Below are 27,658 nucleotides of genomic sequence, written 5' to 3' on the forward strand. Positions count from 1 at the left end.
TCAGCAGCTCACTTCTGCTGAGAGTTTACCAGTTTTGTAGCTCGTAGATGTAGATGTGTGCGAGTGTGTGTGTGTGTGTGAGAGAGAGAGTGTGTGTGTGTGACATGACTGAGGAGGGACATTAGTGACAACATGGACTTCCAGCACAGGGCGGCTCTGGATATCTCCACCAGGAACCCTCAGGATGACTTTGAGATCTTGCTGAGAGTCGGAGGAGGAACGTACGGAGAAGTCTACAAGGTCAGAGCGTCGAAGCCTCAACACTCAGTCTGATCTCACTGCTGCTCAGCGACTCTGAACGCACTTTAACTTTATGTGATTTGAGTTTGTGACGAATCTAAAACTGTTATTTGTCTTTGGACATTTAAAGAATCTTTGAAAAATAAGATAAAATCCAACTTTAAGGAGGTAAAGCAGTGAAGTCGTCAGTGTAAAGGGGATGTTGGCTGTTAGCATCTCAAGTCAAGCGTATCTAACTTCTGCCTGCTTTATCTGCGTCCCTTCACGGTAAACATGGTGATTCGATCGATCTCTCGGGGCTGGTTGATAAAAGGTGCCGTGCTCACTGGGAATGTCTCGCTGAGTTAGGAAGGAAATAAAGGTGTGATTGATTTTAGTTTCATTGGTTGATTGCAGTCACAACTTGAGTGCAGCTTCAGCCGTGCTGGAGGAAGTGGTTTCACAAGAAGTGAAAGTATTCTCGTAAATAACTGGTACTGGTTTTTTTGAGAAGTTTACTCCACCTGAAAGAGAAGTCAATCAAGAGAAGTGGAGCGCTCCATCTCCATCTGCTCGTTTCATGGTTTCAGTTAAAACTGTTGAAGCTCCAAACAAAAGTTAGACACAATATTTAAGACGTTATGTAAAATGATCCAGCTTCAGTCCAGTCTGTTCAGATGTGATCTGACCTTTGACCCTGACTGGACCCTTTTCATGTGTTCAGTCTTGTTTTTCACAGCTTTGGTTTGACAGATAGACTTTTATTTGTTAACATGGTGAACATTTGAGTCTGATCAAGTTAATACGTTCATCATTAACACGACCTCGAGCTGCTGTGTCCGTACGTGAGCACGTTGACTGATGACAGGTCGTGAAGTTATTTTCTGCACAGACACACACACATAGCGCTCTGTGTTAAAGTCTCTGTCCACAGCTGGACGATACCATAAAGATTAAAGGAACAATTCACCCCATGTTGATGGAAAGTCAAGTCTCAGCGTCGCAGCGTTCTGCTAAACAACCGAAGTAGCTGGAGACTTGTTTTAAAACGTAAAACAAAAGCGATCGCAAAAAACATAGGGTGGATCCTTGAAGCTCGTCCGGCGTCGTCTAAGTCTCCAGAGGCCCAAACTGAAAAGACGTTATTTACACTTTTTAAGATGAGTCTTCAAATGTGCACACACTTGTCTGCATGTCGAGGGTCTGAATCATTTAAAACAAGTACATCTACTCTGAAGCTCCACAAATATCCTGTGGACCGTGAAACTTCACCTGACTTAAAGGTATCAAATGAACATCTCACTGACTAAACACTGACAGTAACCTGATTACCCACAAAGATAGTATTTACTACATAAATGAATGAATTTCATGAGTCTCACAGGTACAGGTCGTCCCTCCGGCTCTATCTGCCTGTGTGATCATGCAGATCTATTTTAATATTCTGAGGTTTTGAGGTTCTGCCTCTGAAACTTCTCGCTGCTGCTCGAACACAACAGGAGCGAGTGGATTTTTATTTGTGGAGCTCAAAACTACAACTTGACTTATTCCTGTGTTTCTCACTGACAACAGCTGACATCTGAACCGTTCCTTCTGCCAGCGAGAGACTCAGTGAAGAACATATCAAAGCTTCGGGACATAAAACCAAAACGTGAGCGCGTCGATACCACAAGAGATAAATGAGAAAACATATCGTCATTTGGCTGAACGGATCCTTTAATAGGCTTTTAAAATCAACTCATCAGAAATCCACTGGATCTGATGTTTCAGATTTAAACCACATTCGTAGTTTGACACAAGTTTCTACAACGTATGTTAACATTGGAGTTTAACTCAGCGAGAGAACAGCGGCGTCTCCCCGACTTCAGCGCCAAAGAAACTAAATTATTTGATAAACGTGTCGCAGCAGAAAACATGGCGGACAGAAATGTAGCTTGTGTTTCACTGTTTTAAAACACAAGATGGTCAGAAGTTCAGCAGTGAGACGTTTGATCACAGAGCGTAAAAGGAGCTGAATTCAGGTCACATTCTGCGTGATGACGTGTTTAAAACCTATTTCATGTCGTCCTCATGTTAAACATATCAAAGACGTAACGCTGCGTCGGTTTTAGAAATGTTTTGCACCTGTCGGCTCATCACCAGCTCTGCACCTGTCGACGAGTCTCCACATACACAAGTCTAATCCGGTTCATCATCAGTGAAGGTGTGAAGTCTTTGATGTAAAGATTAAAATGAAGTGATGGTCTGAGCCTGGTGTGAGCAGCAGTGAGTGAGTGGTGCCCCTGGTGTAGGTGGACAGTATTCGTAGGATTCTCTGGTACTTTCCACAGAACCAGTCACACCTGAAACAGTGATGTATGGAAAAGTGAAGTAAGTTGTGAAAATCTTCAGAGTCGACTGTTTCCCTCTTTTATACTGGCTGTTTTTTTTTTTTTTATGTGGATGAACCAGCCAACAGTTCTCATTTCATAAAGTGAAAGTAAAGATCTTTGCCAGATCATCATGGCGGGCCTGCTTGGTGCCAACACAAGTAGTTGACTGTGACAGACTGTGGCGGGTCAGGGTGGGTCAGGGTGGATCAGGGTGGTTCAGTGGACAAAGCACTCGACATCCATCAAACCAGAATCGACTTCTTCAGTCGTCACGCCTTCATCTTTCCTCGACCTTCTCATTTAAGTACTTTTATTGACCGGAGACAGAAACATGAATACTTTCATCGTGCTCGAGGAGCAGAAGGTTCGTCCTCGTGCGTCGGTGTCGTACTGACACAAACAAGGCACGGCTGCTATCTGATCGTTACGGTGGTTTGATGTCAGCTGTTAGCCAAAGTACCATCACACTGTGATTTAAAAGCATGAATCTAGAGCTTATAGATCTCACACAGCGTGTTGGACGGAGAACTTTGATTAAAAAAACATTGGATTAAAGGTCCAGTGTGTAGGATTATAATACTCATAATTATATTTTCATGAGCGTATAATGTTAGAATGAGCCTTTTATATCTACAGGTGGAGCAGATCCTCCTCCCAGGAGTCAGCCATGTCTGTAGCCCAGAACAGACAAACCAGAGACTCTTTAGCATCTTCAGCAGGCACCGTAAGGGAGGGGTGTTCAGTTGGTCGCAACTTGCAACCTCACCACTAGATGCCAGGAAGGTCAAAATGTCATCAAGTATATATATATATATATATATATATATATATATATATACCCAGAAAACTAATGTTTGAATTCCCGTCAGCTTTACTGCTCCTGAGGCTAATAGTGGTCGGCTGGTGTTAGGATGCTAACATGCTAACACGTCTCTCAGGTCCTGCTATAGGCTTCATTCGATGTATAATACTTTTGTTCATGTGTCTGGTATTTCTTCTTCAGAAAGGTTCTTGTGCTTCTGTGCTTGAAATCTCCAGACCGGCCTGAATATTTAAGCAATATTTAATGACTGAGTTTTTAAGATGAATTAAAAACCTCACAGTGAAGATTAGTCTGCAGGACTCTGCTGTTTTTTTTAACCACACAAATCTGTGACTTCAATAATTAGACGCTGTAGATTTGTAATCTGGAAGCTGCTGCACATCTGAGGATTTTGACGGCTTTACAGAGTGAAGCTGTCCTGTCGTGTAGTCGTGTTAATGTCTGCTCTGCTCCAACTCGTCTCCAAAAAACAGTGAAGTGTAACTGATGCAAAGCAGGTTAGCTGTAGAGTGAGCACACTTCCTCTAAACAGGTCAGTAGACCCTGCTGTGCTGCTCTGTTTTACACGGAGGGAGATTTGCATAGATATCCTTCCTTCACATATGGACACACACGCACGCACGCACACACACACACACACACACACACACACCCACACCCACATACAGATATAATCACGCTCACACACACATGCACACACACACCCACACCCACATACAGATATAATCACGCTCACACACACATGCACACACACACACACACACACACACACACACACTAGTACGTGTTTTTTGATACGTGTTGCTGCACTCACAGTAAAGCGGAGGTCAGCCTGCAAATGCAGCACTTTTGCACCATCTTCAGCAGTGAGAAAGTAGGCCTTATATTTGTGTGTGTGCGTGTGTGTGTGTGTGTGATGATCATGATAGAGATAACCAAAATTATACCAACATGTCTGCTTCCGATGTTGCAGCAGCAGCAGCAGGAGGCAGTTTTTAGTCAGAGGTCGGATGGATGGATGGATGGATGGATGGATGGATGGATGGATGGAGGGGCCGAGGAATCAAAATAAACTCTCGATATGAAAACAACTCGGTTAGAAGGAGATAAGAGTAAGAAGAGTGAACACCAACATCAAGACAGTCAGAGAGAAGGATGTGGCGACCGCCCTGGATGACTCAGATTTGTGTAGTACGACTGGTTGCGTACTTGTCGTCCTCTGATGTGGAAAACAGGTACTTCATGTCAATCTTTACTTTGATAAGGAAAAGAGAAAAACCTGGTGAGCCTCAGATGTTCCTACTTGACTTGATATGAGATCAGTACACACAGATCTGTCAACAGAGCTGATCCTGGGAGAGCATGTATAAATAGGCACAGCCACATCAAAGGCTCATTACATTCGCTCAGATTTATCCAGAATGTCAAACAGACTCGTATCATGGTGGCGTTCGACAGGAGGGCACCAGACAACATGTGTAACTCCTGGTCAATGTCGTCTCTTAGCTCGTTATAACTTCTAATCTGTCCAAGGCTCATCCTATCTGGACCATATCTGGATTTGTCCGAACAAATGTGACTTGAGTTTCTTGGATTCTGGTGTCACGTCAGCTGCTCACGTCAACTGCTCGGTAAATTGCATCCAATATGTATGAGAGAAGCTGTTTACCCAAGAGGAGCTACTGCAGCTTTTATGACGTTTTTATGAATCGCTAGTTTGTCGTAACATCCAGCGCCACACAAATGCAAAACAAATGTACAATGTATAGACGGTAGAGTGGTTCTGCTGAGACGAGAGCCTCAGCCCACTGTTACGTAAGTGCTATATAACACAACATTATACAAAAGTTAAATTAAAAGAGCAATAGAGTGATTGTATGTGAAAGAAAAATAGAAGCAGAAAAAATTGGACCCACAATATCAAGTAGTTCATGGTTGCATTTTTATTTGACACTGAAAAACATCGTTGACATGGTGGCATGCCCCCAAACAACATATCTGCCTTCTGAGTCATAAAACTTCCTTTCTCTAACCGTCCACCATTGTGCTGAAAATAGCAGCTGGTTTAACCTGTTGACAACAACACACAGCCACGAGGAGATGAGTAGTAACCAGCGGCTGCACATCAAAGTGTTGTTCTGTGTATCAAGTGAAGGTTGTTATCAGAACAGGTTCATCACGTCCAGGCAAGAGATTAATAACATGAATACATTTACAAAGAGAAATACTTCCTTGAGTCTTGACACGAGGAAGGTGTATTTATTTATGTATTTATTTATGTTAAATAATAATATGTGATGAAATCATCAAGAACACAAATGAAGACTGTGCAACTTATGAATGGGCAGAATGCAGAAAAAACAACTCTGTCATCGTTTATGTACGTAGTGGTTTGGAGATTACATCAAGTCAAGTGTCGACACATCATTGATAACATGTAGCATAGCTTTGTTTTCTGCTGACTGCTGCTGGGAGACACAGCTGGGCCTGTTCCTGAGGGAGACGTTACCATGTTCCCACAGTCCTATGTTCCCACAGTCCTATGTTCCCAAAATCCTGTGTTCCCCCAATCCTATTTTTTTTCCAAAGCTCCTCTGTTCCTTAGTTTTATAGTACATTACCTAGATCCTACGTTCCCAAAATCATATGTTCCTAAGGTCCTATGTTCCCAATGTTCCCTACAGCCATGCTACTACCTCTGTATGTCTGTAATTGGGCACAGCGATGCTTTGACCTAATGCTAACATTAGCATAGCAACATGCTCAGATGACAATGCCAACATGCTAATGTTTAGTGGGTGTGTTACCATGAACACCTTCTTCATTTCCTGTGTTAGTACGTTAATGTGTCAGTCTGTCAGTAAACACAAAGTCCAGCTGAGGCTGATGAGAATGAATGATTAGTTTTGCAGGTATTTCATCATAAATCAAAATATTGGACAAATCTTCTGGTCTTCTCTAAAGAGACACACAGAGTTTCTCAGAGTTTCTCACCAGAAGCTGTTTGTGTTTCTCTGAAAGCTTCATAAAAAGTTGAAATGTGTCCGCTGATACAGACGCTGCCTTTTCTTTTAGGGAACTACTTTGACCCCAAACGACCTCTTACCTGTTCTTCATTCAACACCACTGGTGTAGTTTCAGAAACACACAGCAGTAACAAAGGACACAAAAGGCTTCTTTGTCTTTTAAAAAACTGACATCTGAGAACTTTCTGGGTGTGCCAACTTTTATATTACACATTCATGATTTTCATTATTGTCACATGCATCTTATAACGCCATTTTCCACCATTTGCTTTATGTTACGTTTGGACAGAAATGAACCATCTCAGAGTCATTAGAGGGATTTTCTTGTTGTTTGTTTTATTTCCTCACCTTTTCTTTCATACCCTTCATATGAATCAGGGAGTGCAGAAGTTCATGACCTACATAAGTCACTATTTGTGCTCTTGAAGATTTACCCACCGGAACATTTTTTAAGATAAAAACATCGACTAAATGTCAAATGTGTGAAGCAGAACATGAGTCTGACGTGTGCTGATGAACCACACCCGAATGTGGCTGCTCCTCTACGTCAGTTGTTAAAGGCACAAACCTTCAGCTCGGTGTGTGCAGACACATGAGGAGCTGCGCTGGTTTTCATATGAAAAGGTCACTTCCTCTGTGTTCAGTCAGACTCGATCACGGTCAGAGGGCCCGACTGTGACTCCTCAGTCACCTTTCTTCATGTTTAACAAAATCTTGTGTCTATTTCGAATCGGACATTTTTCTTTTCATGTAAACATTTTAAATATAAATGTCTGTTTCTGTTAATTTCTGATACCTGATGTCTCCTTCGCAGCCGTACACACAGTTGAAGAGACTTCACCTGTATGAACACGTGTAACATCAGGGCCTGATTTACTCTGGATTGAGAACCGACTCAAACGTAGATAAGCTGACTGCAGCTTTGCATCTAGACATGTCAGGATCTCCCTTCTTTTACAGTCAAAGCTCCACTCTCCTTATCAGATGTGGCTTGTGCTACTGAAGTGCAGTTAGGGGTTGCTGTTCGATATGGTGCAGCTCTAGTTTCAGACCTGTAGCCTCACAGAAGCTGCGGGCTGCACCTGGTGCGTGTGCAACCTCAGACGCAAAATGAAGAAGTGAGCAGCGGACTGCACACAGGAGCTGCCTGCAGTCGACTTAACTGTGTCAAGTTTCTGCTGAAATGGTGTGGTTTTGTGTGTGCGTGTGTGTGTGTGTGTGTGTGTGTGTGTGTGTGTATGTAAGCACACTTGTGTTTAACGATGAAATGTGCTTGAATTTTTGGTCCTTGATTTATTATTAACTCGAAAAAAGAGGAAGATCATTTATGATGCCGCGAACATCAAGCAAATTACAGTCAACAGCCCATAACTAGTGTGTGTGTGTGTGTGTGTGTGTGTGTGTGTGTGTGTGTGTGTGTGTGTGTGCTTAATACTTTATGAGATCAGACGTCTTAAAGCAATAATCTAATGTTTGGGAAATTGTGCTTCTTTGCTAAATGACTCTCAGTCAGATTCATCAGTTTAATGTGTGTCAGTTGCTTCAAAGGTCCCTGGTGTCGATAGCTCAGATATAATCTATGAATGCATCAATAACTAGATGCTCCTGGACGTTCTTTAGCTAAATACAGAAAGAAAGAGACTCAATGCTGATCTGACTGAAAACCAAGTCAGGAATCTGAGAGCTAAAACCTTAAATGTCCACATAAAATCGATTGCAAAGTCCACCTGGTGGTACGGAGAAGTCTCTCCTCACCTGCAGGCGCAGAACATACGAGCTAGTTAGCTGTCGGCTGTCGTAGCGGCGTGTTGTAGTGCGGCTTTCTGCCCAAGACACAGCAACACTGCAGTCGGCCTTTGTCGCTGCTCTTCTTCCATGTCAGAGTACTAATACTCATAAAGTACTGCTGCCTTTCTGTAAATCTCTCTTTCCTTCACAAGTCATATTATTCTGTGACCTAATCAATCACCAGAATAAATGTTGGCAGTGTTTATTCCTGGAAACCATCGATATTTCTTTAGGTCCAATAATCAGCTTTATGTTGTGACAATGCTGTGCTCGCAGTACAGTTAGGGTTAAAGATAAAAATCATGTTTTGGCTTAAAATACCTGTTCTGGTCACCATTAACACGTCCTGCTGAAAATATCCAGCGGTTTCACACCTAGAAATGTGCAGCAGCTGTCTTGAGCAGTGGTCTCTGTGTTGGCCATCATCCCCTTCACCTCCTGACATGAACACCAGCACGTATGTGAACTTGATATGAACTATCATAGAAAATGTTGATGATACATATGACTTTAGCTGTGGTTTGCATGACCGCACATGAACACAGAGGAGCAGCAGTTAGTCACCATGTCTCACAGAGCTGGAAGCAACCTCCAGAAGATTTATGGCTTTCTCCGACTTCGAGTGCCTTTAAATCCATTTTCAAAACAATAATGTTCACTTCAGCTTTTAATTGAACCTTCAGCACTTATCATTATCATCCTCGTACTTACATCTTTGCCTGTAACCTTTCTTTGCTCTTATCTCTTTTCTTTTAAACGATTTCTGTCCTTCCTGTTTCAGTGTTTCGTATTATATTTCCTATTTGTTGCTTTATGTGACAAAAAAATTGAACTGCCTTCGTCCTTCGTGTGTGAAACGTGTTACACTGTGCAGAATAACTTGTCCTGCCTATCTTAGCACACAGACTGTAAACAGGATGAAACTTTCTCTGCTTTATCTTGTAAGATAGCAAAAAAAGGCTGGTCAGCACTTCACCCAAGAGTCAGCTGTGCTCTGTTTCGCAGGACGAAGTGTGCAAAGATCGGCAACATCACGACTTTGACATTTGATTAGATAACTTTCCAGAGAGCTCCATCCTTCAAGCTTTCGACAGAGTAGTAGTAGTTATAGTACATAAGAATAGAAAATGGGTATTTGAGAAACATAAAAAAGAGAAAAGCAAACAAGCAAAAAGAAAAACAATGAAACAAATTTAACACATTTTCAGGATATCTACATTTTCCACGAAGTTCGTCCCAATTGAAAGTCATTTTTCCCTGAACAGAGTCAATTATTTAAACACTTACGTCGGGGATTTCATCTCTCTCACTAAAGAGTCTTGCTCATCATCACATTTTATTATAACACTAAAGTTTTCTGTCCCTCTGGACCTCCGTTAAGAGAGTTTTACACTCTGATCTTGAATAGCTAACACTTCACCCAGTCTTCGTGCACAGGTGTGAGTCAGCTGCCTTCCTGTCGGAGCGTCTCTGATCTATCTGATGAATAATTGACACATATTTGTGTTTAATGTGTCACAAATCCACATAAAAGAAAAGAGCAAATAAACAGATGATGAAAACAGGAACAAGTGAGACACCCTGACACATTATAACGTCTATTCACGAGAATATATACAGAAATGTAATATTTAATGGATGAAAACATCGACCGAGCAGCTTTCATTCAAATCTGAGTAATCATAGCTACTCGATTCTTACTATTAACAGGTCTTTACAATCCTTAAAAAACTCTTTAAAGCCAAACATGTCATTGAATCCTATCATTTACTCCTTGAGGGATAAAGTTTGCACATTAAACATCCAGTGTACTTCTCTTCTTCGTGTCTATGGACAACAATAAGGACTTTTGTCAGATGTGTTCATAACAACGTGAGTAAGAAAACAGTGAGTATGTCTTTGTTTATTTCTGTGCAGGTGATCAGGAGAAGCCTTGGTTAAGGTTTGATTAGGGTGATGTTTGCAGATTATAGATAGAAGTTTCTGTTCATAGAGTTTCCTGTGTGTGATATCATCTGATATTTGTCGTCAGTCAACCTTTAACTACTTTCTCCCTCTGACCTTAAATATCAGCAGGTCAAATCTCAGTCATTTATTGTGAAAGGAAGTAAGTAGGCTTCAATTTTTCATTTCCCTTACTTGCTCCTTCCTGTTGGGGTGAATCAAACCTGCTGGATTCATCCACTGTAGCAACAAATCTGACTATAAATCTAAAACTGATGTCGTTCATTATTTTTCGTGTGCTTTGTGAGTGTGAGTGATCACAGAGGTCAGTGAGAGGAAAGACCCTACCCCTCCTCGCTGGTGATCACAACGCACACTTAAAGATGGAAACGTTGTTGTTGAAGGTCTGCGGCTTTCGCTGTGACGTCCAACTCTTCTGAGTCTGTTTCTGTGAGTCTGTGTGTGTGCTTGGTTGTTTACTGATCACTTCTCAGGTGTGTTTCCTCTCAGTGACCTCTCTGATGTCACACACACACACACACAGAGTCTTTACATTGAGTGGAGTTTTCCACTGTCATTGTTGCTTTCATTATTCTGCTTTCAGCCACTAAAGGCTTCAGTTTGTCACTGCTGTACTTCACATGTGAGTACACAGAGAGTATGACTGCACCGGTTACCAGAAGACATGTTCAGGCTATCTCAGAGTCCTTTATGCCTCAGTTTTAATGAGAAATGTTGCGTAATAAAACCCGAGCTGTACTGTACAGGTACATGTGATCAGCTCTCTAATGATAAACATGACTAAACTTTTCGCAGAAACACATTTTACAGATGACGTCAGACAGAAAACCTTTTCGGTGGGCACCAAGGGATATTTTTGAGTTCATTTCTCGTTGTTAGGGGTATTTTTAGTCTTCAGTGAGATGCAGTGAATCGATTATCACAGAATCACTCTATCGTGATACTGTTGTGCCTGCCAACCCTCCAGATTTTCCCAGACACTCCTGTTTTTACTGTTGCGCCTCGTCCTCCTCAGTGATCGAGAGACGGCCCGAGAAATGGAAAGGAGAAAGACATTTAGACATTTGTCTAAGCTGTGAGCAGGACAAACTCATTTTTATTCACCTCCATTGTATTTGGGCAGCTGATGAAATCTCAGAGGTGGATGTCTGAGAGCCTCAGCACATAAAACGTGATGCCACCAGGGGAAAGTGAGAGGTGTATTTGTGATGAAAATAACTTTAAGATCAGGTAGTTGGTAGGTGGTCATGGCTGAATAAAGAAAGCTGCTGCTGAAAATAAAAATGTCACCCATAAATAAACATGTAAGCCAGTTGTTTATGACCATCCTCCTCTGTGCCCACCTCGACTTTCCACTGTGCCATTTCAACGTCAAACTCAAAGGCAGACTTTCAGAAGAACACAGCGGCTAACATTAATCTCCAAAGTGTCAGCCTTCATTACGGTGTATCATTTGTTGGTGGGTTTAATTTTCCAACTAAAGGAAAGTGGTGCTTTGACAGCGGAGGTGGCCGCCGTCTGCCTTCTCGTTGTGTCTCTGAAAAGTTGTTTGTCATCTAATCACAGTTGCATCTTGATAAACCCCATTCTTCAAATGCTAATGATGCTCTGCTCATTTCATGAGACATGTGATGACGAACTTGTTTTGTTATAACGGCTCCTTGACGTCAGGGAGCGACGGGTGGAACAGACACGCGTTAATGTCAATACAATATACTTCAATTAGCAGTAGCTGTCTGTTGATCCTAGTCCTGACCCTGTCCTGCCGGGTCGTCAGTGCTGGCTCAACTCCACATGAAAGTATTCGTTAGTGCTGTGGACAAAACCATCCATCTGATATAGTCGTGTCATGTGTGTTTTTAAAAATCCCTCTCTGAGAGGGTGCCGTTTCCGTTGTAACTGTACTACCTGTTCTCACTGACCGAGTTCACTTATGACTGCGATCTATTTCAGGAGCGACAGAATGTGAATGGGTATTTCCTCTCAAGTGTAGTGTGTGGACTGGCAGTTGGGTCATGTCTGAAATACAGTCTGAGATGTGTGAAGTCATTGTCTCCCCTCACTGTTGAGCCTTTGTGCCTAATGTAAAGAGTTTATTCTTAATCTATCTACCTGGTCAACATTGTTATTTTACTGGATTCATTTTTCATTTTGTCTCTTTGTTGAGCCATAATGCCTCTCACTGCTCATCACTACCAGATAATGTATCATTTAGCTAAGATGTTTGGATTAATCAGTATTACAGAAGATTATCTCTTTGTCTGGTTGAGAGTCAAAAGATTCTCATATCAAAACGGTTTTATAGGTTAACTGGTGATGACTCCCAGAATGACATATTTCGGTGTTTCCAAAACAACATGTCGTCATCGTCAGCGTAAAAGCGACTCCTTTGCTGCTGTAATCACTAAATCTTAATAAGTTGCTCTCACTGTCCATTTATATAGTCGTTTTTTTGCTGAACATTTTGTGACACGAATAAATAAATTAAACTCAAGTTAAAAAGGAAAAAAATAACGTGTTACCAAGGTAATGGACAACAAAGCACGCAGCACTCACAGGCCGCCGGTGTAACTGTAGCTGTTTCTAACTGAGCTTCAAACTCTCTCAAGACAACACTATTGTCTGAAACTTTAAAGCTGCTGTAAGAATTGTTGTCGCTTTTCTGAAGGGACAAACAGGACCGCCTCTTTATGTGGGATAAAGTGAGCAGGGATACCAGAAAATGTATTTCGTCTGCAGCTTTTATGTTTAAGTGTCCGTCTCTCAGCTCTACATGGTATCATCTTTGTAAAAGACACTTTAAACCACAGCATCTGGGTAAAAGAGTAGACTTATACAAAACAGTGTGTCAAAGTCGTCACGGACTGGATGAACTTTGTGTTTGCTTCTCTTTGTATTATTTAATTGCTTGCAGGACAGTTTGGGTGCAAGCCGGTTTCCTGTCAGTATCTTCAAAATGCTTTAACAGAAAATTAACCTGCACCAGTTTAGTTAATATTCATGTCTGAAGGAAGTTCTGGTTTCTGTTTATAAATTGTGTGAACAAGCAAAGAGAAGTGACACTTTCCTCTGGTGTCACACTTGTAAAGGTCACTGTGTGCGTGAATGTATTTCTGGGTCTTTAATGCCACAGAGTGAGCTGTTTTTTACACTCCACTGATCTGGACAGCACGCATGCAAATGAGGCTCTGCTGGCACACAAGAAGACACAACTTAAACACACCACATTTACAATGTAATGCGACGGTCACACGGTCAAAATAACGAACCTGTGTGTGTGTTCTTGTGTTTTCAGGCACGTAACAAGCAGAATGGAGAGCTGGCAGCCATCAAGGTCATCAAGATGGAACCAGGTGGGAGTTGTAATGTTTATTCTGTCATTTGATATAATCAGGAAATAATCCAACTCCAAAAGCATTAAAACCATCAGTGTACTGTTTTTTCATGAACATTTCTGCAATGTAAGATACTAAAATGTGCTATTGCATGTGTGGCCTCTGACTAGAGACGGCCTGTGTCGATGTAGATTTACCTAAACCTCTCTCTACCCCGAGACAAAGGTAATAAACATTACTGCGCGGTCTCAGCTTCCCCAAATGTGTTTTAATGCAACACAATTACTAGCTCCCAAAACTCATTATGACTCCATTATGGGAGCTTTTAACAAAACATCACACTGCATTCAGTGCTTAAAGGCAGAGCTAGGTGCATGCATACTGAGAAGAGAGAGACTCATTACTTCCCCCAGAAGCATAAATCATACAAATCAGAGCTATAAACCATCAGACTCCACCAATAACCAAAGAAAAGAGGCTGCAACTGCATTCAATTATCCCTCCAACGCTTTGATTACACTGATCGTGTTTGTGTAACCAGCCACTGTAATTAGTAAGAGACCCCACTGACTCATTCAGTGTTTCAGCTTATTATTAAATCTGCACTGAATGGAAGTAAAATGATGCTGTTGTTTCAGCTTAAAAAACAAAGCAGGCTGATTCAGTTCATCTGCTTTAAACTGAGTGTCCGCGATGGTGTCAAGCAACAAATGGAAACTTCACTCAACCCTTTATTTAACTCTTCAAACCACACTGACCTCTCTGTGCACGCATCAGTATCAAACTGTGGAGACAAACAACACATCACAAAGAGGTCTCAAAGATTTCCGATAACATGAGATAAAAGTCGGCTCACTCAACATGTCCTCAGTTTGGAGATATTTTATTCTTGAGTCACAGAGAAGTAAGACAGCGACTTGTAATGTTTGCAAAGCCAAAAGTCCAAGCTAGAAGTTTTACTGGTATCTAAATTCAAGAACTGGATTCTGATCTGAACCAATAAAGTGGATCTGTGCATCTTAAATATCTAATAACTACATCTAATGTGATATTAATAACACATACGTGTTGTGTCTCTTTGTCTGGCTCCACAGAGGATGATTTTTCTATCATCCAGCAGGAAATCGTCATAGTGAAGAGCTGCAAACATCCCAACATCGTGGCATATTATGGCAGCTACATACGGTGAGATGTCTGCTTCTGTCTTTCCTCTCTCTCTGTTATTAATCGTAGACTCGGTCGTTAACTCAGAGATTTCCTCCTCCATCTGCAGAGCTAATAAGCTGTGGATCTGTATGGAGTTCTGTGGAGGAGGTTCACTCCAGGATATCTACCACGGTGAGTCAGCGCTCGTATGGCTAATGTTTGATGAACCTACCGTGAGGAAACTTATATGCATTTATCTAAGCACTCGATAAAGGATTAAAGTGGCGTTGCATATTATATTTATGACCTGACTGACCCTCTAAAATTGACCATAATGTATCTACAGGGAGTTTTAATCACTTTGATCAAAACCAGTGAGCCAGTATTTATTTTGCCAAGCTGAGATTTGGTGCTTTTACAAATCAAGACCAAAAAGTTGACCACAATTTTGAGGTACTTGTACTTTACTTGAGTATTTCCATGTTCTGCTACTTTATACTTCCACCCCACTACACATTTGATAACTATAGTAACTAGTTACTTTGCAGATTGCAGATAACATGCTGCATCAGAGCCAAACATTTTTAAATTAATCTGTTTTATCAGCAACCAGATAAAACAATCACTTCTGATGATCAGAAAATAGTATACAGTATACTTAGACTGAGGTTGTAAAACCCTGCAATCATCCTATAAACCTCCTTTGTGCAAGCAAGACTGGAGTCAGCACCAGTTATAAAAATGTCCTCAATTGAAATGGCAAGAAACACGTTACTGTTGTTCTCTTTATTTGCCTCTTTCCGGTCATGTTAATCTGTAAATGCTGCTTCTCCATTAAAGTATTATAACACTGAGTTGTGCTCCACAGTGACCGGACCTCTGTCTGAGCCACAGATCGCCTACATCTGCAGGGAGATGCTTCAGGTACAATCACACTGATTACTGACACATTTTTTAACTGCGGTTTCACTATTTATCATCTGAAACACGCTGCTGCTGACGTGATCATGTTCAGAGGACAAAAACCCACTTTTGTTCCCTGTGTCGTTTGTTTTTCTTGATGGCTGAAGTGGGTTTAATCAGTGTAAATGTAAAACCCAGCTGTCAGTTTTATAATATTCACTGTGTGTGTGTGTGTGTGTGTGTGAACAGGGTCTGGACTACCTGCATGCACAGAAGAAAATCCATAGAGATATAAAGGTGAGCATGAGCAGACACTGAGTGCACTACAGCAGTTTATAATGAGCTTCAAATGAGACTTTTAGAGTGAATGTTTGATTTCCATCCTGTGTGGGTTCAGTTAAATATCACTGAGTGGGTAAAAGAGCATCTTTGTATCGTAAGATGTTTCTGTGGTCATGTCTGTGTTGATGTTTGTTTCGGCCTCTTCTGCCTCCAGGGTGCCAACATCCTCCTCAACGACCAGGGCGAGGTCAAGCTGGGTAGGTGGATGTTTGCTCTGCGCTGCACTGTGTGTTTGAAATGAGTCACTCGCTGCAAGAGTGACGACTCAATTAACACGTCTCTGATGTCTCGTTTTTAAACGTTGTTTTGTTCGTTTACTGAATGTGTCACTTCTGATGGTCTGAATCCAGTTCTTACTAATCAGCTGCAAAACATTCTGTCATTCACAAGCAAAAGTCTGATAAGAGGAATAGTAATTTTCCTTTTGATGAGTTTGTTTCACATGAATACACACATACTGTACAAGAAAGAAAACTACTGAAGGGATACTATTATATATTTATACACAGCCGTTTAAAAAACATCTGAAACAAAAAGTGGGTTTCTGCTCTGGAGACGTGTCTTAGTTTTGTCGCAGGCAGCAGGAGCTCTGAAAGCAACTGTAGAAAATACTATTTTAACTTAAAATTAAAATTGTGCCACTCAAGTCAACGTGCACAGCAACATCAGCGACATAAGAAAGTTCAGAGCTGTTTTTAGATTAAAATTGAATGACATCATTTATATTTTCTGTCTCCTCTGTCGTGCAGCTGACTTCGGGATCTCAGCTCAGATCACAGCCACGCTGGCCCGGCGGATGTCCTTCATCGGGACGCCATATTGGTGAGGTCAAAACCCAGACGTTTATGTTTATTGTATACTTTGTCACTTGACTTTTTTATTGTAAACCTGAGAGGGAGCCTGAGAACAAGAATGTCATTGCCAACGACTTGTCCATTGTAATTGCTCTGTATATGACAAGTAAAGATGTTTACTGTAGTTACATATGAGCAGCATTTAGGAGGTATTTGGTTTGAAAGTAACCCGAATTATTCAGATTGTTTTTGTGCTTCACCTCATAATAAGATTCCTTTTCTTTATGTTTCTGTTTTTATCTGACGAGACTCAGCCAGAGAAACTCTGAAGTTTTATGTTTTAACTCATCTGATGAGAGGATTTCTCTTTAGAGCAGCTCTGACAAAACGCCTGAGTGATCTGCTGGTTATACATGCTGCAGTATGTGTGACATTAACATCACGTGTTGTTCCCCTCCTGTCCTCAGGATGGCACCAGAGGTGGCAGCAGTGGAGATTAAAGGCGGCTACAATGAACTTTGTGACATCTGGTCTGTGGGCATCACGGCCATAGAGCTGGCAGAGCTGCAGCCGCCGCTGTTCGATGTCCACCCGCTGCGGTAAACACACAGTGAAACACACAGCGGCACATATCTGAGCGTGAACACCTCTGCACACACACACAGACAAATATATGAGTGCACATGTATTTATGGAGTGGAGCAGAAACAATGTGAAGTCATCTGATTTCTTGACACACATACTCCCACCCTACAACGACAGGTCTTGTTTCCACCGCCCACATCTCCAGCAAACTGTCTGTATGTTCATGCATGTAATTACTGGTTTCCTACATGCACACACACACACACACACACACACACACACACACACACACACGCACGCACACACACACTCACCCTGATTCTGCTGAACATAGCACAACAAACACTGCGGTTATAGTTCAGCCTATAAACTGAATCTGATACAACAGATTGGACCCTGTGTATGTTTGTGACAATCACACACAGACTCACTGACTCTGATCTACTGTGTTGTTTCCTGTAGGGTTTTGTTTCTCATGTCCAAGAGCGGCTACCAGCCTCCTAAACTGAAGGACAAGTCTAAATGGTGAATAACAACCTCATTACAACACTGTTATACATTATACACATTTGTTTTCTTTGTGTATGTTTACATTTATCAATTATTCATATGTGGAAAAGAGAGAAGAAAGATTCCCACTGGTGTGTTGCTGTTGTTTTCTTAGGTTCTGTGTTTTAATATGCTACTTCCTGTCTGCAGGTCCTCCATGTTTTATAACTTTGTAAAGGCCATGTTGGTGAGGAACCCAAAGAAGAGACCCAGCGCCTCCAAGATGCTCTCAGTCAGTACTGCTCACATATATGCTCCAGTTCAAGTGTTTATAGTGTCAGTTCTGCATCAAGCTGAGCAATCAGCTGAGTCTGAAATGACTTAATGATTATAAATGTATCAGAGCAGACAAGCTGTCAGTTGAAGGGGGTTAATATTATGGCTGATACTGCATGTTTCCGCAGCAACAACTTGTTTTTGTTGCCCCCAAGTGGCCAAAAAATCAGTTATTGCAGGTTTAAAACAACATTTGACCACAGCTCAGTCTTCTAGTATTAAAAACCTCAGACCGACCGTCATCACGACTCAGTCTGGTTTGTGTCAGGCCTCCTTTAAGCTCTGTCTTTATTTTGGACCGGACTAATCTGTACCGATTGTCTCTCTCTCCATTCTTTGCTTCCTGTGTCTCCTCTCTTCCTCTCTGCAGCACATGTTTTTGACCCAGCAGTGCCTGAACCAGGAGCTGACCCTGGACCTGCTGGAAAAGTTTCGAAACCCTGAGAAACTGAAGAGCTGCCTGATGACGGAGGACGAAGAGATGGAGGTCAGTCATGATTCAGCCATGTAGCATGAAACTTTGCATGTTATCTCTCTCATCATGTCAGGTTTAATTCACTCAGCCCTCTGTCCCCTCCATCTTCCTCCTGGGATCATAGACTGAATTAATCCTGTTGTCTTGATGGTTTAAGGTGGCTCTGCCGGGATCTTTGAAGAGGATCCAGTCTGTCAACAAACACAACCGGGCAGAGAGGACGAGCTCTGACATAAGCTGTAAGAAAACAAACACTCTTACACTTCGACTTTTGTGATCAAGTCAACAGTTTAGTGATTCCTGACAACAAAAGAGGAAATCTGACTCTTTATCTGCTGGAGATAAGGTGCTTTAATTCAGAAAAACTCGACTGTGTAGACGATACGGTCCGTGTGTACAGCATTTACAGTAAATCTGTTTATAGCTGCACAATCTCCTGATGCTTAAAGTGTTTGTATTTAAATGCATTTGCAGACGGAGACAGATAGTCCTGTTCACCTGAGCTCTCTCAACTTAACAAATCATTTTCTTGTCCATTACTTTTGTTCTCAGCGCTTCGTCTTTATTTAAGCTGTCAGTATAATTGAAGATGTTTGAATATTCCAGTGATCGCATCATTTCACTCATCCTGACGTCTTGGCACATTTGTTTCACCCCCGTTCGCTCCGTGTTTATTGGATGGTAATTACGCTGGTGAAATAATAGAAGTTTATTCTGCCAGCGCTCGTAATGAAGCGTCTCTGGAGAAGACATTTTGGAGAATGACTCAGACGTTAATGTGAAAAGTGTTAAATGTTTTCACTTGTGTTTGCTCAGTGGAACAGATCTACACTCGGAGGCCCATGAACACAGACTCACCGAACACAACGGTGAGCTCAGGACACATTCAGTGTGACTACAGCACAAACACACACACACTGACTGATGCCACAGAGTGTGTTGTAGTATTTGTTGTTTGATGTCTTCTGTCTGCTTGTATGTAGAGGATAAGGTACCTAACAGCCCACCTACCTGGGACCTCTTGGACCTACACGCATGCATACAAACATGTACGATACATACATAAAAACATGCACTATACTGTAAATATTTGCATGTACACATATATTTGTACTTTTGTTCAGAATGCATGCATAAATTAATACTATACTTACGTTGTACAATGTATCTAATGCATTATAAACAAACTTTTAATGTTTGTATGTAAGCTATTATAGTTAATCACAATTCTCTATAACAGAAATCATTACTAGGGTGGGAAATTAACTTTTTGAAATGCATAAATACACACAACTGCAGAGCACATCCACAGAGTACACAGAGTACACTGTACATCAGTACTCAGAGGACACAGCTGGTGAAGCGTGCAGCCTGCCTCCATCTCTGTCAGTACTGCAAAGTCAATATTTCTAGATTTTCACATCACAATCTGTGAAAAGTCAACATAACTGATTTTGGGACAGACACACAAAAATAAACAGAGTGTGTTGTGTCCTGTAACAGTCAACAAGAGCTACAGGACTCATGAGAGGCGAACTCTGTGTTCAGGACGTCTCTGTTGTCTTTCCAGCATCATTTTGAGCACACAGTTTATAATTATCAGGAGCGAACAAAAACAGTCATTTAACACAACAAACACTGTAGGAGAGCGTGGGTGGTAATGGTCCTCTGTTGTACATATATTAGTTTAAACATGTTGACTGTTACCTTACAAATATTGCCCTTGTTTTACAGTTAAGGCCTTCACCGGGGTCAACTGGCAGTAGCAAGAGTCCAATGAGGTAACCGGGTCACAAAGCATCATCACAGATATGGAGTCACATTAAACATCCTAATAAAGTATCTTACCTGTCGTTTCTCTTTTCTCTCTCACAGAGATCAGGACACGGACTCAGACGACGACTATGATGATGTGGATATGTAAGAAAACCTCACACAACACATATAAACAGCATATGAATGATTCAGTCCAGCCTAAAAGTGCTGTGTGATGTTCAGAGTGAGTTCAGAGCAGTGAAAACTGATTGTTAAGGCTCAGGATCAGCCTCAGGATTATTTAACAGCATGTTTGACTTCATTTCCAGCAGTCGTTTCCTCATGTTTTGTCACTTTTGTAGTTTGCACTGACACTTTCTCTCTCTCGCCTTTTTGTCCGCCGCAGCCCTACGATGCAACAAGCCACCAGGTGAGCTGAATGACCACAAACTCACATCTGCATTAATGTGTATTTGCATCATTAACACACACCAGACTGACCCAACACTCTCTGCCAACAGTCTCATCCTGCCAGCTGATGAAACTCCACCTCCTCTTCCTCCGAAGGTGATTATTGACTGGACAAGAGACAAAAAACTCAGTCTATACATGATACAAGGTTTTATATGTGTGTTTATTACAGTGACAGTGTATTTTGCACAAAGGCTCTTGAAATAACTTGTTGAGTTGTGGTTAAAACAGTTATTACCTGTTAATTTAAGAAACCAGAAAATATTCACATTTAAGAAGCTGGAATCAGAGAATTTTGACTTTTCTGATTAATTGCCTGCAGCTTTAGTTAGCAGCGTTATTGACTATTATAATTAGCAGTTTATCATGTAAACTCCAAAATCATTTTCACATTAAAAGTTCAGGATACAGACGACATCAGGATAAATGAAACTTGTGCACAACTGATTAACAAACGACTCCTCTGCCGTTTTAAAGAGCATCAGCAGGCAGTTCAGACACTCACCATGTCTCTACGTTTTTTGTGTGTGCAGCCCAAAGCGCGGACCAGCTCGGAGGAAAGCATGGCCGGGGAGGACGATCGGGCGAGGAAACCCTACACTCTGTATGCCCCCACGCCTCTCATCAGGACCTCCAGTGGGACGCACGTCAGGCCGACGCCAACGCCACGAACCTCACGACACTCACGACACTCAGGTGAGACAGTCGTGGTCATAGCATGACATCACAGCAGAAGGAGCAAAATGCCAATATTAGCAGTAAACCTGAGTATGTTTTTGCTTACGTTTATCCTCCACCAGCACTGGAAATGTCTTTTGTAAATCTGTTAATGTAAACACTGCAGTTATAATGCTTTAGTCTAATACACTTTTTGAAGCCAAGGTTGTGTAATGTACTGAAGTGGCTCAACAGGAAACATTTCAGGTGTTAGTCTGTCAAATTTCATCCTCAAAGACTCATTATCAGTCCAGAGAAATGTCTTTTAGCTTTTATGGGAGATTTTTAAACTCAACATCAACAAGAAGAAAAAATGTGTCTTTTTCTATGAATAAATGTTTCTTATTGGGTGTTTGTGAACCAGATCCTGCGTCGTTCCCTGTCCAGTTCAACGAGAACCCAGCAGACCTCCTTCCTCCTGAGCTCCCCCCTAAAGGCATACGCAGACGGCAACCCGCCTTAAAGGTACTGAAGACAAGAAAGCGCCTGAACACAACCTGCTAAGTGTCATGTGGAAGAAATATCCCAGAAGACAGAGAAGTGTTGTTACAATAAGAGTGAGCAGACTAATGAAGAGATGACAGTCAGTGCAGGTGTAGCAGGATTAGATGGTCATGGTTTACAGAAACTGATATTAAGCTGTAGATAGTCTTTCCATGTCCTCTTCAACTATCCACATCCTCTCTTCTTCACAATGATCATGAGGTTTTTTGTTTTGTTCTCAGGACCCTGCAGAGTGTGTGAGCTCCCTCATGAAGAAACCTCCTGTGAGTTTCTCTTACTTCCCCCAAAACTTTTCCTGCCTTCATGTCAGCGCTCCTCTGCTGAGTGTCTGAGATGTTGGGTTGTGTTTGATGCTTCATGTGTGTACAGAGTTACCAAAGGGAAACTATCAACGAGTTTAATTCAGCAGGATCCGTATTTATTAAGATATCTGGAGTTTAAAATAATGATGCTGGATGAGATCAGCATCAAAGATTCAAGGAGCCCCAGCAGACGAGACTGTTGTGTAACTCAAACTTTTAAAATATTAACAGCAAAATGTTTCTTTTTATGAAACTTTCTAAAAGATGTTTATTTTGAATTGATGCTTTCACACTTTTTTTAAAACCATATTGATAAATAATGTATGAGATGAGGAAAAGAAGAAGTTCAGACAAACATAACAAAATAAAAAGTAAGATTGAAGTACACTTGCCTATAAAAACATTCACATGCACATGCAGTCTAATATTTATGCATGTTAACACACAAATGATCAATACACACATATTGTTATATTGAAATATATCTTCCCTGATTTCCCAGGTGTTCTGTCATCATTTATGTTGGTTAAACATTGTTATGACAATATTTTCACTTTGTAATTACACATTTATGAAGAGTTGACACAAGCTTATGTTTGAAATGATCCTCATATTAACAATGTCGCTGCAATGTGTCATTAAATGTGTCATATTCATATATCACCAAATATCTTCCAAAAACATTTTGATAGATTTTTAAATACATGTCAGTTTATATCAGCAACGTGTTGTTTGTCAGATCAGACCTCTAAATGTCACTCCTGTGGATTTATAACCACAGTTTTATTGTGTTGTTTCACTGACCTTTATCATTGAAGCTGTAGGAGTGCTGGAGGTGTTTATCTGTAGATTAAGCAGATAAATGCTGTCAGAAGTATCACCACTGATATAAACTACTTCTGTCTCTCCAGGTCTACTTTAAAAAGATCTTCCACGGCTGTCCTCTTAAAGTAAACTCCGCCACATCCTGGGAAAACCCAGCGACCAAAGGTTGTATCACTGAATAAAGCTCACAGTAAATCCATCTCATCAAACCTGTGTTTCATCTGTCTGACCAGCTCGTGTGTCCTCTCGCTCCTCAGACCAGCATCTGATCCTGGCGGCCGAGGAGGGGATCTACACCCTGAACCTGAACGGCTCCGAGGCCACGATGGAGCTGGTATGACCTCTGATTAACACAGAGCTGCTGCAGTGTTTGAGAACCATAGGTTGGAAACAGCAGGTCTGGTTTAGTTTTTGTTCCTGTGTCGGTGGAAAATCCCAGAGCAAAATATGAAAGCTGTTTTAGAGTCATACCTGGATGTGAGGCTCAGTCTCAGAGCTCTGTTGCTACAGAAAGCTTGAATAGAAGAAAAGCTTTTGAAAGAGACGCTGGAGCAGCAAACAAGCAGTTAATGAATGGATTTCTTCTCTTTCTCTTTCAGTTGTATCCTGGGAAGTGTACCTGGGTCTACACCATTAATAACGTCCTCATGTCTGTATCAGGTAAATTGAAAGAAGATGCTCATTAAGCTGAGAGCCATCTGAAAAACAACAAGACACTCAGAAGTCTCTGTAGTTTTTAGTTTAAAAGGCACATTGAGGAGATGCAAACAAAGTAGCGAACATGTTTTAAGAACATTTATGAATGTGAGTGTTTGTTCACCCTGCGCTGGCTGCAGGACGAACCAGCTGACAAAACATGTAACTGTCAAACTGTGTCTGATCCTGTTCACAGGTAAATCATCGCAGCTTCACTCCCATTCGCTGAAGGAGTTGTACGAACAGGCTCGGAAAGACCAGAGGATGGTTTCCTTGCCGACTCACAGACTGTTACCAAGGTAACACTGGACTCTCCTCCTGGTTTGGTTTGATCATTTTGTCTCAGAACACCATTTGTGCTCATTAAAAACTTGTATTATTCATTTTGTCTTCAGGAAATGTGCAGTGACGTGTAAAATACCTGATACCAAAGGCTGCAAGACCTGCTCAGTTGGTGAGACGAAACGCAAAAAAAGCAATCAATAAATTACATTTAAGTATTTATTATACATATAGTTGTGTATTGTGTATTGTGCATTCATTTCCTACACTGCAGTGGTGTTTGTTAGCTGCAGTTCACCTCTCTGCTCTCTGTCTGAAACCAAATTAACTGCAGGCTACATTTAGGATTTAAAAGGCAGATTTCAGATTTGTCAGTGTTGACTAGGTCGACTAAATCTTGTCTGCTGTGTCTTTTCCTGTAGCAGGTAACCAACATCGAGGCTGCGTGTTCCTGTGCTGTGGTCTGGAGGCCAGTGTCGTGCTGCTGCAGTGGTACGAGCCCATGCACAAGTTCATGCTCATTAAGGTGAGTGTGTGAAGCCTTTAAAATGTTCTGTACTGTTTCAGTCCTCAGGGGGGAATCCCAGCCTTTTTCCAGTTCTTATGATTGATCCATCATTACAGCTGCAGATGTTGTGGACAGAAAATGATTTCAAATGCATACGACATCTTGAATTTTCTTTAAATGTAATCTAGCATCATGTTGCTGCAGTGAAGCTTCCTTAACATAACTGAAAAGCTAAAATCAGGGTTCAGAAGGATAGCTAACAGTCGTTATTAAACGAAGGAGAAGGAAACAAACTCTAAAACATACTGTGATAAAGAAACAAATCATGAATGCTCAACAGGATATTAATTAAGGAAATACAACAGCAATATGTGCAGGTTGAGATGATGTGTAGTTTGATGCTGTGGGCTTGTCTTTGTTACTTTGTCTGTCTTTTGGTTGTTACCACTTTTATTGGACTGTTAACACGGACAGCAGCTAATAAAAAGACTCCTGGCAGGGAAATGAAGCATTTTATGGCCTCTATTAAATTTATGAGTTAGCTTTGAACCATAAAGTCGTTATGGTTTTGAAAATAGACACGTTGGTGGCCTCAGTTAAACACCATGCTGCGGCTGAGAGGTTGCAGGTTTAAGTGTCCTTGAATGAAACACTTAACCTACACAGTTAAAAAACCACAGTTCAACATCCCAAAACATTTAAAATCAGATCAAACTCCTGACGTACACCTTCCTGCTTTCCTGCTTTCCTGCTTGCAGCATTTTGACTTCCCCCTGCCCAACCCTGTGCGGGTGTTTGAGATGGTGGTGGTGCCCCAGCAGGAGTACCCGCTGGTGTGTATCGGCGTGTCTCGAGGGACGAGCCCCAACCTGCCAGTCGTTGTAGAATACATCAACCTGAACTCCAACACATCCTGGTTCACCAACTCTGGCCTGGGTGGGTTCATGCTGCATCATCATGACCATTATAAAGGAGCTACAAACACAACAACATGATCTGAATCACCAGCAAACTTTCTACATTTCACTTCTGACACTGTTGTTGTTTGTTGTCGTGTCTGTGTTTGTCTTTGTGTTCCTACAGAGAAACCTTGCCCAGACGTGGTTCAAGTAAGCCAGTTGGACAGTAACTCGCTGCTCGTCCTCTTAGAAAGTAAGCAACTGAGTTTCATTTAACATCCGACCGAACTGTTCTAGGCTTTTTTGTTTCCATCTGGGGCAACATGTCGAAAAGCACAACCCCAAAAATGTTCCCATAAAGTTTGTGCAGTCATGGATCTCACTGCAGTCATGGGCTGAAGTGAACGATGGTGGTATCCTCACACGAAGCCTCTCTCTTCCACAGAGTCAGTACATATAGTCGGTCTGGAAGGGGAGCTGAAGAGCAAGTGGCCACATGACAACACCTTCTCTCATGATGTTGAGTCTATAGGTGAGAACATCTGCTGACAGGTGAAGGTTGATATTGTAGATGATTACAGCTCAGCACTGACTCTCTGTCTGTCTGTCTGTCTGTCTGTCTGTCTAGTGTATTTTGAGGACACGCTGCTGGCAGTTTGGCGTCACGGCTGGCAGAGGAGAAGACAAGATTTCACTGAGGTGCTGGAGGAACTCACAGACCACAGGAAGATCTACAGACTGGTGCAGTCAGACAGGTACGGCATGTGTTTACTCACTGCTGCAGTGTTCATGTGTGGTTAGAGTAGATTTTCTGTTGATAAAGTCGTTTCTGCCGGCGCTGCTCTTTCCTTTGTAACTATTCAGCACAAACTATGTTTATTAAAAAAAAAGAAACTGAGATCTGGGGCTGAGAATTATTCCCAGTTAGATTTTCATTGAGATTCAGCAGTTTAAGTTTAAACTCCTCTGACCTTCTCACTGCAGGATGGTTGTCTTGGAGACGCGTCAGACCGAGGACCAGTCAGGGATGTCCAACCTTTATGTCCTGGAAATTGCTGAGAACTACGTCATGCTACCCTGACTCACCTGTCTGCTGGCACAAGGCATCATGGGAAAACCTCCATGATCATTAACTTTGACTGGCATGGAAACGTCACTGCCACAGTATTTCATTTTCTGATGGGAGGAGAGGAGATGTGTCAGAGGGAGAGAGGATCCTTGTGTTGTAGCTTTTGTTCCTCAATCTCTGGAGAAGTCTGCTCTTATTTATGCTAATTTCGACTTGGTTTGTGAGATCCAGAAAAATCTCCAGAACCCAGACAGCTGAGAAAACCCTCACTGAATAGTGAAGGAAGGTCCTCCTCCTACACTAAAGGGGAGTATCTGTTCTTCTGCCACAGTATTGTCCATCACAGAAGCAGCCGCCTGCAGGGACCGACATATTTGACGATGCCACAAACAAGCATAAAGGACTGGAGCAGAGCAGCGCTGCTGCTGCTCAGGCTGTGTGTTTTGTAACCTGAGTTTTTTAATGTCAGTGTTGGATCTTAAATACACACTTTTTACTGCCGTTACACTGTAATAAAGTCAATTACCACAAGATGAGGTTAACTGTAATGACTGAGAGATCACCTGACACATTTTGTTACCGTTAATGAAAGGTGAAAGTTAATTAAAGGAAAAGTTTTCACCCAAAAATGAAATGATCTCCTCCCCCTCGTGCTGATGGAAAAGTCAGGTGAAGTTTCTGCATCTACAAAACATTTCTGGAGCTTCACAGAAAAACAGCGTTACAGCAACTGAAGTAGCTGGGGCTTATTTAAATACGTTAAAAAACAAACATTAAATGGCTCCATACAGCTCGCCTACTAAAGCCCCGAGATCCCAAAGTGATTTAAAAAGACCTTGTTAACACCCTTGTCGAGCTCGTACAGCCGCTTCAGATGAAGTGCGTGCTAACTCTTTTAGCTTAGTGGGGTAAAAAACACCTTTCTTCAAATTAATTTGGGATCGCGGGGCTTCCAGGGACTCCAGAGAGCTGTATGGAGCCATTTTATGTTTATTTTTTCTGTTGTTTTATGTTTGTTAGTTGTTGTAAGTC

The 27,658-nt window shown here is 41.6% G+C and overlaps 1 protein-coding gene across 1 annotated transcript; it reads left to right on the forward strand.

Moving 5' to 3' along the window:
* map4k1 (mitogen-activated protein kinase kinase kinase kinase 1) lies at positions 1-27,162 on the forward strand. Its single transcript, XM_084351994.1, has 32 exons — positions 1-240; positions 13,489-13,546; positions 14,623-14,713; positions 14,802-14,866; positions 15,543-15,598; positions 15,827-15,874; positions 16,074-16,116; positions 16,669-16,741; positions 17,181-17,312; positions 17,761-17,823; positions 17,998-18,079; positions 18,494-18,610; positions 18,756-18,837; positions 19,415-19,467; positions 20,333-20,379; positions 20,474-20,518; positions 20,760-20,783; positions 20,875-20,920; positions 21,358-21,520; positions 21,906-22,006; positions 22,267-22,308; positions 23,259-23,337; positions 23,430-23,506; positions 23,772-23,832; positions 24,065-24,167; positions 24,264-24,322; positions 24,573-24,676; positions 25,417-25,594; positions 25,742-25,810; positions 26,003-26,089; positions 26,186-26,312; positions 26,542-27,162. The coding sequence occupies exons 1-32, from the start codon at positions 133-135 to the stop codon at positions 26,636-26,638; spliced, it is 2,580 nt and encodes an 859-aa protein (XP_084208120.1). The 5' UTR covers positions 1-132; the 3' UTR covers positions 26,639-27,162.
* The last annotated feature ends 496 nt before the right edge of the window (positions 27,163-27,658 follow it).

The sequence above is a fragment of the Pagrus pagrus genome (assembly GCF_965226575.1).
Source record: "Pagrus pagrus genome assembly, chromosome: 4".
NCBI lineage: Eukaryota > Metazoa > Chordata > Actinopteri > Spariformes > Sparidae > Pagrus > Pagrus pagrus.